The sequence below is a fragment of the Macaca thibetana genome, chromosome 6 (assembly GCF_024542745.1).
Source record: "Macaca thibetana thibetana isolate TM-01 chromosome 6, ASM2454274v1, whole genome shotgun sequence".
NCBI lineage: Eukaryota > Metazoa > Chordata > Mammalia > Primates > Cercopithecidae > Macaca > Macaca thibetana.
In genome coordinates this window covers 136,592,296-136,607,220 of record NC_065583.1, presented here as the reverse complement: position 1 = coordinate 136,607,220, position 14,925 = coordinate 136,592,296, and the positions used below count along the sequence as shown (strand labels likewise).

Sequence of the window (14,925 nt, the reverse complement as noted above, 5' to 3'; positions counted from 1 at the left end):
GCTGCCATGACTGTAAGTTTCCTGAGGCCTCCCCAGCAATGTGGAAGTATAAGTCAATTAAACCTTTTTCCTTTATAAATTACCCAGTCTCGGGTATATATTTATAGCAGTGTGAAAATGGACTAATACAGTAACTTGGTACTGCAGAGAGTGGGATACTACTATAAAGATAATGGAAAATGTGGAAGCAACTTTGTACCTGGGTAACAGGCAAAGGTTGGAACAGTTTGGAGGGCTCAGAAGAAAACAGGAAAATGTTGAAAAGTTTGGAACTTCTTAGAGACTTGTTGAATGGCTTTGACCAAAATGCTGACAGTGATATGGACAATGAAGTCCAGGTTGAGGTGGTTTCACATAAGATAGTATAGTATTTGTATATAATCTATATACATCCTTTTGTATATTTTCAATCATCTCTAGATTGCTTATAATATCTAATACAATGCCTGCATATTACTTCATTCTTGTGGATTCAATGTAGTACTCAGTTTGTGACAAATACAAGTTTTTCTCTTTGGAACTCTGTGACTTTTTTTTCCCAAATATTTTTGAATTGCAAGTGGTTGAATTCATGGATGTGGAAATCATGGATACAGAGGGCCAACTATATTTGAGTTGTTTCTACTTTTTGGCTATTAGGAATAATCTGCTATGAACATTGTGTTATCACGTGGATAGGTTTTCATTTCTCTTGGGTGTATACCTACAAGTGGAATTGTTGGGTATGACAGTCTATGTTTACCTTTTGAGGCACACCTAAACAGTTTTTTTAAGTGCCTGAATTAAATTCGCACTAACATTATGTGAGGGTTTTGATTTCTCTATGTCCTTATCATCACTTGTTATTGTCTATCTTTCTGCCTATAGCCATTCTAGTGGGTGTGAAGTGGTATCTCGTGATCTTGATTTGCATTTTCCTAAACACAAATTGATATGGTTTGGCTCTGTGTTCCGACCCAAATCTCAACTTGTAGCTCCCATAATTCTCACATGTTGTGGGAGGAACCCAGTGGGAGACGACTGAATCATAGGGGTGGGTCTTTCCCATGCTGTTCTCATGATAGTGAATGTGTCTCACAAGGTCTGATGGTTTTAAAAACAAGAGCTTCTCTGCACAACCCTCTCTTTGCCTGCTGCCATCGATGTAAGATGTGGCTTGCCCCTCCTTGCCTTCCACCATGATTGTGAGGCCTCCCCATCCATGTGGAACTACAAGTCCAATAAACAACTCTCTTTTGTAAATTGCCCAGTCTTGGGTGTGTCTTTATCAGCAGTGTGAAAATGGAATAATACACTAATGATGTTGAGCATCTATTCGTCTCCTTATTAGTTGTGTGTTAGCTTCTTTGGTGAAATGTCTATTCAGATCCTTTGCCTATTGTTAAATTGGATTGTCTTTTTATTATTGAGTTATAAGTGTTACTTATATATTCTAATAGCCACATGGAGATGAGGAACTTATTGGGAACTGAAATAAAGGTGATTTTGCTATACTTTAGCAAAGAGACTGGTGGCATTTTACTCCTGCCTTAGAGATCTGTGGAACTTTGAACCTGAGAGAGATGATTTAGGATTTCTGGTGGAAGAAATTTCTAAGCAGCAAAGCATTCAAGAAGTTTGCTGCAGGCATGGAGCCCTCATGGAGAACTTCTGCTAGGGCAGTGTAGATGGGAAATGTGGGGTCAGAGCCCCCAAACACAGTCTCTAGTGGGGCACCACCTAGTGGAGCTATGAGAAGAGGGCAACTGTCCTCCAGAAACCAGAATGGTAGATCCACCGACAGCTTGCACCATGCACCTGGAAAATCCACATACACTCAACACCAGCCTGTGAATGCAGCCAGGAGAGGGGCTGTACCCTGAAAGTCACAGGGGCAGAGATTTCCAATGCCATAGGAGCTCACTTCTTGCATCAATGTGCCCTGGATGTGAGATATGGAGTCAAAGAAGATGATTTTGGAACTTTAAACTTTAATGGCTGCCCTATTGGGTTCTGATATCTGTAGAGGGTCCAGGAACCAATACCCCAAGAATACCAAAGGAGGATTGTATCCATCAATTGATAAATAGATAAAAAAAATATGGTATGGTGTATCCATATAATAGAAATTATTCAGAAAATAAATATAAATGAAGAAATACTGATACTTGCTAACATGGGTGAACCTTGAAAACATTATCCTAAGTGAAGAAGCCAGTCACAAAATGTCACAAATTGTGTGATTCCATTGATATAAAATGTGTAGAATAGGCAAATCCATAGAGACAGAAAAGTAGATTAGTAGGTGCCAGAGGCTGGATGTTTAGATGGTGGTGATGGTTGTGAAGATACTAAATATGTGAATATATTAGGTGAATTGTGGTACATAAATTATATTTCAATATAGCCACTAAAAACAAAAACCATTGTGAATTTTTTATTAGTAGTTAAGTTCTATTTTATAGTTTTAAACCACAAATAATAATACTAATTGTCTACCCAAAGCACTATATGTTGTTTCACTTCTTCTCTTAAAAGAAGGAACAATCAATTAACAAAACAGGAAGAAATCTGGTGTAAAATAAGTCCCCTTTAGAGATGAGGTCTTGCTGCAACCACATAACAGTCTCTCCTTTGTACTCTTGAGAAAATAAAAAATGTATGTGCCAGGAAGGAACAATTTCCATATTAATGGTTCTGCTTGGGTGTTTGAGGTTTGGAAGGGATCTTATGATTAATGATTCTTTGAAGTTAACTTTGGATTTTCCAAATGCCAAAGAAATTAACTTTTCTTGAAACTAAAGAGTAGGCCAGGAGTGGAGGTGCACGCATGTAATCCCAACACTTTGGAAGGTTGAAGCAGGAGGATCACTTGAGCCCAGGGGTTCAAGACCAGCCTGGGCAACATGGCAAAACCCCGTCTATACCAAAAATACAAAAATTAGCCAGGCGTGGTGGCATGCACTTGTAGTCCCACCTATTTGGGAAGCCGAGGCAAGAGGATTGCTTGATCCCAGGAGTTCAAGGTTGCAGTGAGCTATGATCACGCTACTGCACTCCAGTCTCGGTAACAGAACAAGACCTTGTCTCAAAACAAATCAATAACAACAACAACAAAGAATAATCTCACTAACCTGCTGTCCAAAAATTCTGAAAAATCATCCTGAAGTTCAAACTTGTATAGAACTTCTCCAAGTAGAAAGCCACTGGAAAATGCCTTTGCAAATGACTTGGGACCTGAGTTTCAAAACATTGAGATAAAAACCATGAATACAATGTTGCTCATAGAGCTAATGATCCCTTTAAATATACATACACTAAAAACTACACAATTTAACTGGAACTCAATATGCTATGAATATATTTCTAGAAATGTCTTTTAATAACCAAAGGAAAAGGTTGACATTTAACATAGATATTTTACAAAGATCCCCAAATAAATATAAATCAATAATTGATGAAATACAAATTTTTGAAGGAAGAGAAAGACAATGGATAAAATTTTTTTAAAAAATGCTACCAAAAAAATTTGTAAATAACATTAGATTAAAAACCAGCCTTAAAGATATTTTATAAAATTATACTCTAATACTTTAGTTGGATAACCCATGCAATCTAGTGGCCAAGTGAGATGCAAGCTAACTTCTTTTAAACAAAGACTTCATTTTAACCTGTAAAACAATGGAAAGTTTACTAAAGCCATTTGCACGTTCTTAAATAAAACCTCCTGAGCATAATCAAACTTCTCCTTCATGGTTCAGAGGGGACACTATGGCCCAGTTATTGTCCCATGCAATTATGGAGAGATAGCCCAGGGAAAACTGACTTTGGAGCCAGAGACATCTGTCTTGGAATCTTGGCTCTGCCTCTTACTAGCTGTGTGACATTGGGCAAGCTGCTTCATCTTCCTGAGTTTCAGCCTCATGTCTAGAATAGAGATAATCATATCTATATCTGATCTCAGAGAGCTGTTTAATATTAATAGCTCTCTTATGCAGTAATGTTTGAGAATTGCTGGATACCATGCCTGCCACATAGTAGGCACATAATGATAAGTGCAGAATTTTTTTCTTTGTTTTTTTTTGATGGAGTCTCACTGTTGCCCAGGCTGGAGTGCAGTGGCATGATCTACAACCTCTGCCTCCCAGGTTCAAGTGATTCTCCTGACTCAGCCTCCCGAGGAGCTGGGACTACAGGCGTGTGCCACCACACCCGGCTAATTTGTGTATTTTTAGTAGAGAGGGGGGTTTCACCATGTTGCCCAGGTTGGTGTCGATCTTTTGACTTCAAGATCTACCCGACTCAGCCTCCCAAAGTGCTGGGATTACAGGCATGAGCCACCACGCCCAGCCGAGAAAAGAATTTTTTTTTAAGTGTTCAATAGAATTTGCTTTTTTTAAAAAAAAATGTTCTTAGTTTTGAGTTACTTGTATTTTTCTTATAAAGTAAAATATATAGAGTTACATGGTATTTAAGGATTATATATAAAATAAATTATATTATCATAGGCCAAAGCCATCATCTCTCAAATCACTTCAAAATCCTCCACAAACATTCAACATGCTTCCATCAGGGTCCTTTAGTTAGCATCGGTTGAAATATTATATGTCATTCAGTATCACAAATTCATTTTTACCAGATTCTTCTATTTTACCTGTCTGACTAATAATGAGGTGGCTAGTTGACCGTGAAGAAATAACATTCCGTCATGATTTGTAGACGTGACGCTTGGTTGTGTAGTTGCAGGAAGGTGAGCTAAATTGCTCCATAACAGCCACTGCACAGTCCACACTCCAAAGATTACACCATATTATGATACTTTTTTGCATATCTGATGCCAGACCACAGTTTTCCCTAAGACTTTCTTAAGATCTGTTCTCAAAACCCTTTAGACTCAGAGGAATACCCCAATCCTTAAGTTGAGTCAATACAATAATAAAAGTAGTTTAAAAAGATGTCAATGATTCCCATTGATTCTATTTATTCAGGGTGAGTTCTTGAACTGTCTAGAATTAGAATCTATTAATTATGGTTACATAATTTTTATTTGCAATAGAAAAAATAAAAGGTAAAAAACATTAAGGGGAAACAGTGCTTTTGTCTATGGATCACTTTAGCAATAGGTAAAAAGAAATGAAACTTTTATAAGCTCTAGGAAAATGAAAGCTTCCAATCACATAAACTTGTGTTCAGCTATATAGTTCATGTGAGAACAGACACATTCCATCTATTCTTAAAGTCCACAGTCTGGCACCTATTAGTGGAGTTTTGCAAGCTTTTCCACAAACAGACCAGTTTTATCATCATTTTAAAACTATTTAGGGCAGAATGATCTCACTCTAAACCCATGATACATTCTTTCAGAGTTGATGGTTTGATGCCCTTCCTATCAGTCATATCTGTCCTTCCAAAGCTATGTCTTAATGTGAAACACTGAAGCAATTCTTGAGAAAATATAGTTAGAGAACCGTATGTCCCAAAGCTTCCAGCAGGAGAATTTGAAATCCATGGCATACCTGAGCTTTATAACTCAGCTAGATCTACTGTACCGCCTGGAACACCTTACAGCACAAGTTAAGCTTGAGCTTCATAACCTAGGCAATGATGTTTTCTGACTTTAATGCGACACCACTTGAATATCATAATGCCTTGTGATGCTAGTAAAATGAGGATTGGCTTGATCTTATACCAAATGTCATCTGTTATTCAGCAAGTGTCTTCCGGCTTCATACCTCAGTAGTCTTTAAAGCAACTGAAATCCAAAGGGTTCCTTCTGCTCCAATGGGCCAAAGTGTGCCACCTCCTCCTGTGTCACTGCAGCTTTCTCCTTCCCTCACAGACTCCAAAGCTCTCGTTGCCACCACGATCCTCAATGTGCCACCCAGGGTGCTCTAGCTGTGTCTTTCACCTCTTCTCTCTGTTGCTTCCTTCTTTCTGCCTCTTCCCTTCTCTCCTCCCTAACCTATCCCTATACTTCCCTTAGTTTTCTAAAGAGCCACTGGACCTAAAACCATTATTCATCTAGGGATGTACGTGTGTCTTTCTCTTCCTATGCTATCAGGCTCGTGTCCCAGTTTTTGGCTTATTGCTTTCTGTTCAAGAGCTGTTGCTATGTTACCTTCAGGTAATCTCTTTTCCTTCCTGCCTCCCTCTGGGGTTTGCACTGTGCCTGTTGTTCACGTTGACTGAATGCTAAAAGTCTAGCCCAGGAATAACTGGGGAATACTAAATCCCTTTCCTTCATCTTCAATTTGGCTGACAAACGGTCTGTAGCAAACCATTTTCTACAAAAAGGTAGCCAGAAAAATAAAATCATTACCCATTTCCTTTGAAATGGCATGACATATTAATAAGGCAATTATGATATGGATGAAATAGAAGTATTTATAGTATAAAGGTTAAAGAAGGATAGTAAACACTTATGTACTTCATTATCAGAGTAGTTTACAACAAATAAGCAAGTACCAAAATATCTGTCTGAAGTTTTTTATGCATAAGACACTTCAGATTTCCCATGTGCCACATTAGCAGAAACTAGAACAATGAATGAAGAATATAGCAAATGAGAAAAGCAACAAAGGGGAAACTTGGAGAAAAAAATTAAAGAAAAAGAAAAAAGAACACGTATAAGAAATTAGACAAGGAAAGAAAAGGCTGAAGAAAAAGTGTATACACTAGGACTAATAGATTAAAACATATAAGAAGACAGGGCCGGACCCGGTGGCTCATGCCTGTAATCCCAGCACTTTAGGCTGAGGCGGGCGGATCACGAGGTCAGAAGTTCGACACCAGCCTGGCCAATATGGTAAAACCCTGTCTCTACTAAAAATACAAAAAGTAGCTGGGCATGGTGGCATGTGCCTGTAGCCCCAGCTACTCAGGAGGCTGAGGCAGGGGAATTGCTTGAACCCGGGAGGCGGAGGTTGCAGTAGGCCAAGATTGCGCCACTGCACTCCAGCCTGGTGACAGAGCAAGACTCCATGTCAAAAAATAAAAGAAGACAGATAAGAAGCCACAGAGAGACAGAGCAAGAGACAAAGGTGATAGGGAGAGAGAGAAACAGTGAGGAAAAAAGAAAAGGAAAGAAAACGCTTATTTTTTTTTTTCTGTTTGGTTTGTCATGTTCTTCTTCCCACAAATGTCACTGAATACTATGACTAATTTCAGGATGCCCACCTCTATAAAGTAATTTGCACTAACAACTGAAATTTTGTATGGGGAAAAAGAGGTAGGTTGACTCCAGAACAAGCAACAATGAAAGAATATGATAAGTAAATAAACCGTGGGAGCCCAGTGACAATCTTCATCCTAAACCCAAAATTACTTACATCTGGGATTAAAATTATTTAGCAGCAACTGAACCCCGCCTCTAATCTTCCAAGCCACATGCCTGGTCCCCATCACTAAAGTTTCCTTTTCTAATAAATCTTTGATGCAGGCCTCGGTGATGGGTCTATGTTAGGCTAGGACAGCAGGTGAAATGATCTATGTGCCTTTCCATCAAAATGGCCCTTAGCCAGCTGGAGGAAGCACAGAAAGCCATCCACATTCCACATGGTGATAAGGAGAACACAGGTTCTGGAGAAAGATTCTCTGTTAGACTGGTGGCTCATTTACAAGCTGCTTCACCTTGGACAACTATGTAGCCACAGTTTCTCATCTGTAAAAATGAGAAAGTGATGGGCTCTACCTTAGAAGAGTAGTTTTGAGAATTAAATCTTGTATGTAAAATGCTTAGCACACTGCCTGGTCCACAGTGAAAGTTCAGTGATTATTTTTATTGTTATTATTACTGTCTTCCAATTTAAGAAAACAGGTCATATTAATTACACAAACTGTGAATAACAGATCCTTAAATGATTACAGTATAAACATGCTTGTTTAAAACACAATTCAGTACTCAGAAAGCAAATATTTGGCAATTCCTGGCATTCATATACAGGTCCACTCTTTAGGCCAGATAGGCTACAACTCCCCCACTGGTCTGGGGAAGCACCTGTACTTAAACACAGTCTATTGATACAGCAAAATATTTAAATAGTCACATCCAGTGAAATAAATAAGGACTAAACAGCCTCATGGCATTTCTGGTCAGGTTTTGCTGCCAAATGAGTAATGGTACAAAGTTGCAGTTTTCAGAGATTTTTGGATTTTAGAATTTTTGAGGTAAGGGACTGCAGACCCATACCATTTTACGCTCTGTGGCCTTTACTCCTCCTTTACTAGAGTAGGAAAGATCTAGCCTGCACTATCAACTACATTTAAAAAGCCATGCAAATTTACTCTCATTTGAGATCAAACAAACAAACAAACAAAAAACCCTGCTGAAGGCTTGGAACTGGCTTGGTCCTACCAGGCTGTGATGTTCCTAGAAACTGGCTGGGTGCCCACACCTAGGCCTTGGCATTCTCCCGCTGAACATAACCAATTTCACAGCACACCAACATCAGACTCTGTGACACTGATGGAGCAAAACAAAAACAAAATCCCTCTGTAATCACGTCTGAGCTCAGACCAAAACAAGAATATTGTCCAAAACACAAAAATAACCAAGTATGTCCCTATTCCGGCCAATAAGAATGATTGCTGCTTCTCTACTAATTATAGCTTTGCTTTGATCATTTTTATCACCTTCTAGATAAGATTTATTAAGATACCTAAATCATAAAATTTCCTATGCTTCTGGACAGGATTTCATTCACAGCAAGGCACCACTTCCTGGAACCCTCCTCAAAAATACCTAACACAAGCCCAAGTCATTTCTAGCACCTTCTTACCGAGATGCCCCGCAGTCCTCATGGTACATGTTCTCTCTTGTTACAACAAATCTATAAATCTAATTTTGTGCAAATACAGATGTGTCCTGAGATCTTCGGCAGGGGATACTGATGTTTTCTTTCCTTTAGTCAGAATAGGATGCTCAGTCTTCACAGTTTTATCCTTTGAAGGCTTTGTCATAATTCCTGAGATTTACTATCTGAAACTAAATCTCAATTGCTATATTATAACCCTTTTTAATTGTGAAAATACTGAGCATCAGTCTTTTCTTGGAACTCTATTTCTTAAAATTTTTGCTTTGATTTACACAATAGCCTTCTGCTAGTAGACTTGCTGTATTAATTTTTAGTCAATGATAGCCAAGTTTTAATCAAGAAAAACGCTGCAAGGCTAGCCAGGAAGTATCGAAATCTGTTGCTTTACATCAGAAGCAGTATATTTTCTAATGATTCTGAGAGTTTAAGTATGAGAAGATGTGTAAGGTTTAGACTCCAGGTTTAAAGAAGACAAGAACTAAAAGGTAGCAGGCTCAGAATCTCCTGCTAACTTGCTACTACCTAGGTGGATAATCCTAAACAACGCTCTTAACACATCTGATTAGATTTCCTCATCTGCTAAAGAATTAAATGATGTTCAAGATTATTTTTCAGATCCAAAGTTATATGATTCCGTAATGTGGTAAGGTTACCACAATACATTATGAACTTTATTTTATTTTATTTTTATTTTGTTGCACAAAAATGAATATTCAATGGGATTTTTTGATATCTCTATCTTTTCCTAAAATAAAATATGATCCTTCTGAAAATGTTAGGACAAAAGAACGAATCAAGAAAGTATCATTAATGCAGGAGAGGATGCCCCTAAAATTTAGGACAAAGAGTAGAAAATATCACTCTCCAAAACAAATGCTACTAAGGTTTAATATAAAAGGACAAGATTAATCATCTATGGAAACCCATTTGAAAAAAAAACCCAAACCCAATTAACAAGGAGCATAGATTGTCTCTTAAAACCCACAAAAATGTATCTATTTAATTTTTTGATATATCATGTAAGCAATGATTAATATATCCCAATATATTAATTAACCTTATTTAAAATAGGAATATGCCCTAGCAGTAGAATAATTCACAACTATTGTAATTTCAGAAGCTTTTGGTAGTAGAAGTAACATTGGAAAATACTATTGAACAATGTGGCTTCCCTAAGTACTGTAAGTCAGAGGGGCAGGAATTATGACTTTAATCTAATCTAATTTCACCTATCACTGCTATCTAGATGAAATATCTCTAGATCAGAAAAAGTAAAACACAGCACACATTAGCTTTGACTGCCTCTCCAACAATGGAACCATTATTTAGCCTCACAAGGCAGCAAATGCACAGGCTCGGCATTCTCTCCTGTTTCTTTGTCCCAACAAGCAACGATGGACTGGGCCACTTCTGAACAAACACTAATTCATCCACCTTTGCCACTTAACCATCTAGGAATTAGGTTATGCCCTATGATATTATAACATGCCTAGATGTCTGAATTTTTGTATTTCTTGTGACTTCAAATGAAAAATAATCCTTATAAAAAGAGCTCAAATGAATATATTTGAGAGAGTTACTTAAACATATATATTTATACCTAAGTTTAAAACTTTAATGTCCAATATAGGACCTACAAGCTTAAGTTCAAACTCTAGCTCTACGGCCTACTGGCTATAAGACCTTGAACAAATTACTAAGCCCTCTCCTCCTCCTGACTCACCTGAACATCCAGGGCAATACCTCTTAGGGTTGTTTTTAAGATTAAATAAGAAAATATATGTAAAGAGCTTAGAACAGGGTCTGGTATACCTACATAAATGTTCAATAAGGGATAACTTTCATTATTTATTCTTCTTTCATTCGTAGACTTCATTTGAACTCCATATAACTGTTCCACAAGCTCCCACAATACTTTATTATAATATGCTTATGACATTTCAACTAAAGTATTAAACCTCTTTTTCTCCTATTTTGTCATGTGACATTTGGCTTCTTTTGATTTTTTTTCTTTAATGCTCTATTGAATTTTCCCTTCAAATTACAAAGGCAATATAAGCAACAAGCCAGATAACAGAGATGTATAAAGAAAAGCTAGCAATCTCCCACTTCCCCAGGGTAATCCCTATAACACACTTGCTTATATCCTTCCACACTTTCCTTTATTCTTACACCAACCATAATATGAAGACTCATGTGTATGTCAATAGTCCAGTATATGTCTTTCCATACTTTTCTTCATGTCCATATAAATGGCCATATTCATAAGTGTATGTTTCCTAATTGGTACAAATATATAATTATACTAGTCACAGTAAGCTCTAACTTTTGGTTTTTACTTGACAAAAATACATAAATATCCTTTAGGCCAAAAGTTATAGCAGTTAACTCACTCTTTGTAATAACTGCATAACAATTCATAGTATGAATAAAGCACCATTTATCCAAGCATTACACTTCTGAAGGATACTCAGATTGTTTTCAATTTTTATTTTTGCCCCTGTAATTCATGTAGCAATAAACATCCTTGTTCAAATATCCTTATACGTTGGTGTTTTTATTTTTATTTGATAGATGTGGAGAAATAAGATTTAGAATTTATATCCAAAGTGCTATTTTAAATGCTTTACATTTAATATCCCATTTAATCTTGATACAACCAGATGAGGTATCATTATTATTGTTGTTTTTAAGTATGATGAAATTTAGGTAAATAACTTGTCCAAAAGATTTCCAAGCAGTCTAACCTCCAAGTTCTTGCTCTTTACATTTCCCTTACCCAGAAATTGCCTGATTGCTTTCCCCAGAGGTTGTACCTACTCACAGTCCTTCCATGATAGATTCTACTAACCATCCAAAGCCTTCCGTTGTGCACCACAGAACAGTTTATCTGGTGATGGGACAGCAGCAGTAGGAAATGTGCTTCCTTGGGTGCACAAATCCTAGCTTGTTGGCTTACAAACACAGTTAAGTGTGTTCCCTATAGTCCAAAGGCCTTTTACAATGTGGAATCTGGTTACCTCCTCGAGGACTCTTTAGGTCTATCTCTCTTATAGTAGTTGCGATTAAAAAAAATTAATACGTTTGCTAGTGAATGGAAAGCAGGACACTCCATTAGAACGGGGTGTCTCTGCTAGCTTCCAGATCTACAACTCAGGAAAGCAGATGCCAGGAAGTTTCCATTCATAGGCTAAATGTTGTTAAAATTCTTACTTAGTCTTCAGCCTTTTCATGTTTACAGAATGAAGTCATTCTTTCTCCACCTCTCAAAACCAAAATTTCCAAAACTAATTAAAATTATAATGGCATCTACTGCTTTTATTTTATGTGTCTTTATTAATTTCATTTATTTCTCCTAAAAGTATTTCAAAATGTTGCAATAGAGTCCTGGGGACTTCAGCAAAGAGTGGTTTTTGTTTTGTTTTGTTTTGTTTTTTGTTTGTTTTTTGAGACAGAGTCTCGCCCTGTCACCCAGGCTGGAGTGCAGTGGCGCAATCTCGGCTCTCTGCAACCTCCGCCTCCCGGGTTCAAGTGATTCTCCTGCCTCAGCCTCCCAAGTAGCTGGGACTACAGGCACCCGCCACCATGCCCGGCTAATTGTTGTATTTTTAGCAGAGACAGGATTTCACTATGTTAGCCAGGCTGGTCTCAAACTCCTGACCTCATGATCCGCCTGCCTCAGCCTCCCAAAGGGCTAGGATTACAGGCATGAGCCACAGTGCCCAGCCCGGGTGTGGTTTTTACTAATAAAATAAATGAACTAAATTAAACTAAACAATATGTATCTGCTTTTCCTTTAGAAGAGTACAACTTAAGGGCATGATATTTTATTTTGGCACCTATGGTGAGACAGGAATAAGAAACAATAAATGCTAAATATTGTACCCAGTCCATCATATTTTAGCAAATAAACAGTTGGAGACACAATGGGATAATTATAGAATACCAGGAAAGAATTTATTGCAGTTCATAGGGAGTGTGTACATGGTCATTTGACAAAGAAAGAGTCTGACGTTTCTGCCTCAAGAAATGCAACAGGAGATGCTCTGTGTTAAAGATCCTCATGCTGAGAGTATTAATAACTACTTTGCACCCACAGAAACACTACCATCTAGCAACTTCTGTGGATAACCTAAAGTTGAACTGGCACCACTGCCTCTCTGGTAGCAAGATGGTGTTAAGCAAGTTCTTCTGGGAAAATGAACTGAAATGACTTCCTGAAAACCTCTTGCCTTAAGGAAAAAAAAAAAAAAACCCAACTGAAAAATGAACTCCTACTGAAGAATTACCAGGCAGTCAAGGAAGCTGCCAGCATGTAAAATTGCCTCTGCGGTTGTCAGACTTGGAAACTTTGGGTGGCAACTGCATGGTTAGGATAAAATTAGGTTGGTGAATAAGGTCAGCTCTGGGCAAGAGCCAATAGTGACCAGAAATAGCTAAAGTTTGTGATTTGGGGCTTAAAATTTACTAAAATTTGTAAATGTTAACGTATTCTACATTAACTTATTTTACACCCACCCTCCCCTGCCGGTCAGTTAAGTATGGAAAGCATTATTAGGTCCATTTTATAGAGAAGGAAACACATTCAGAGAAGGTATTGTAACTTGTCCAGGGGCTTCATATTTCATCGACTAGCCAGCGAGCACACCATGCTTCTGCTTCTGGTGATGTGAAGGAGGCATCATTAGGGTCACACTACAGAGTTCAGCAAAGTTTCCTCTCCATAGAAGCAAAAGAGACCTTCCTAAACCCGCTGATTGCCTAGAACCACATCACAAGTCAAAATGCCTGCGGGTTGGGCCCACCGTGACAAGAGTGGGGACGTGAGAGCGGCAGAGTAGGGACGTGACAAGGCCTTGCCCTGGCTGGGGTGAGCTGTAGGGAGGTGGCGGGACGGACCTGGGGCACTACCGAGCAGAGTTGCTCACTGTGGGGTGCTGCCGGCTCCGCAGGTGCCCCACCTGCGCAGCTCGCGCCCCGCCCGCCACCTTCCCTGAGTGCTCTGAGCTGCAGGTTCTGCGCTCCGCTAGCCCCTCAGCCGCTCGCCCCTGGCTATGGTCACTCACTCACTGTCCGGGACACCTTCAACTCCTTGTTGAGCCACTGGCACAGGATCTCCGACATGGTTCAGCAGGTGCCTCAGACCGCAGGCGGGTGTTAAGAAACTCGCCAGGAACCAAGCCCGCCCTCCCGCGTCCTCCTGTTGCCAAGGGCAACCCTTTGCTAAGGAAGCGTATCCTGGCTGGAACTAGACGAAAGGCATAGAGAAGAGGGGACGCCAGGGCTCAGCCGCAGACGACAGAAAATCGTGTTCCGCCACCTGCTGGCGGGTAAGACCTGAGCGTGCGCCAGCGCAGGAGGAGCCAGTGGGGGCCTGTGAGAGAAGTTAGGGAGCTGTGGGTGTGGGCAGGGGCGAGGCGGGAACACTTAGGGACACAGCAGGGGCTTCTTAGGTGAGCAGAAAGAAAAACGAGAGTCTCCGCAGGGCTCCGTGGCTCACGCCAATAATCCTACCACTTTGTAGAGTGTGTGGCGCTCTCTTGACCCTGGGGGTTCAAGACCAGCCTGGGCAAGGTAGCAGAAACCTTTTTTTTCTATAAGAAATTAAGCGGGCGTGGTGGCCTGCGCCTGTGGTCCAGCTGTTCAAGATGCTGATGTGGAAGGATCAACCCAGGAGGCAGAGTTTACAGTGAACCGAGATCGAGCCACCGCACTCCAGCCTGGGCAACAGAAGGAGACTCTGTCTCGAAAAAAGAAAAAAGAAGAACAAGAAGGAGAAGGAGAGGGAGAGGAAGAAGAGGAGGAGGAGGGGGAAGAGGAGGAACAGGAAGAAGAGAAGAAAGGAGAAGGAGAACAAGAAAGAGGAGAACCAGGAGAGATCAAAGAAGAGGAAGAAAAATTAAAAAGAAGAGGAAGAAGAAAAAGGGTATTTGGGGTATCCATCACCTTGAGTATTTATCATTTATATACGTTGGTAACATTTCAAATCTTCTCTTCTAGCTATTTTGAAATATACAATGTATCATTGCTAACTATAGTCACCCCAGTTGCTAGCTAACATTAGACCCTATTTCTTCCATCTAACTATAAGTTTGTACCCATTCACCAACCACTCTTCATTTCCCCTTCGCAC

General features: G+C 39.3%; 1 protein-coding gene across 7 annotated transcripts in view; it reads right to left on the bottom strand.

Annotated features, from left to right (window-relative positions):
* SPEF2 (sperm flagellar 2) overlaps positions 1-14,069 on the bottom strand; it is a 189,541-nt gene extending 175,472 nt beyond the window's left edge. For 5 of the 7 annotated variants that reach the window (XR_007726854.1, XR_007726855.1, XM_050795773.1 and 2 more), the window contains exons 1-2: positions 13,859-13,997; positions 3,114-3,216 (exon numbers count right to left, since the gene is read on the bottom strand). Coding sequence is in view for 4 of the 7 variants with exons in the window: in XM_050795773.1 (XP_050651730.1) it covers positions 3,114-3,216; positions 13,859-13,916 (161 nt within the window). In the remaining 3 variants the exon portion in view is untranslated. Of the gene's footprint in view, positions 1-3,113; positions 3,217-13,858 lie in introns of all 7 variants that reach the window. The other 2 variants (XR_007726853.1, XM_050795775.1) reach the window with 1 other exon arrangement.
* Between the last annotated feature and the right edge of the window lie 856 nt (positions 14,070-14,925).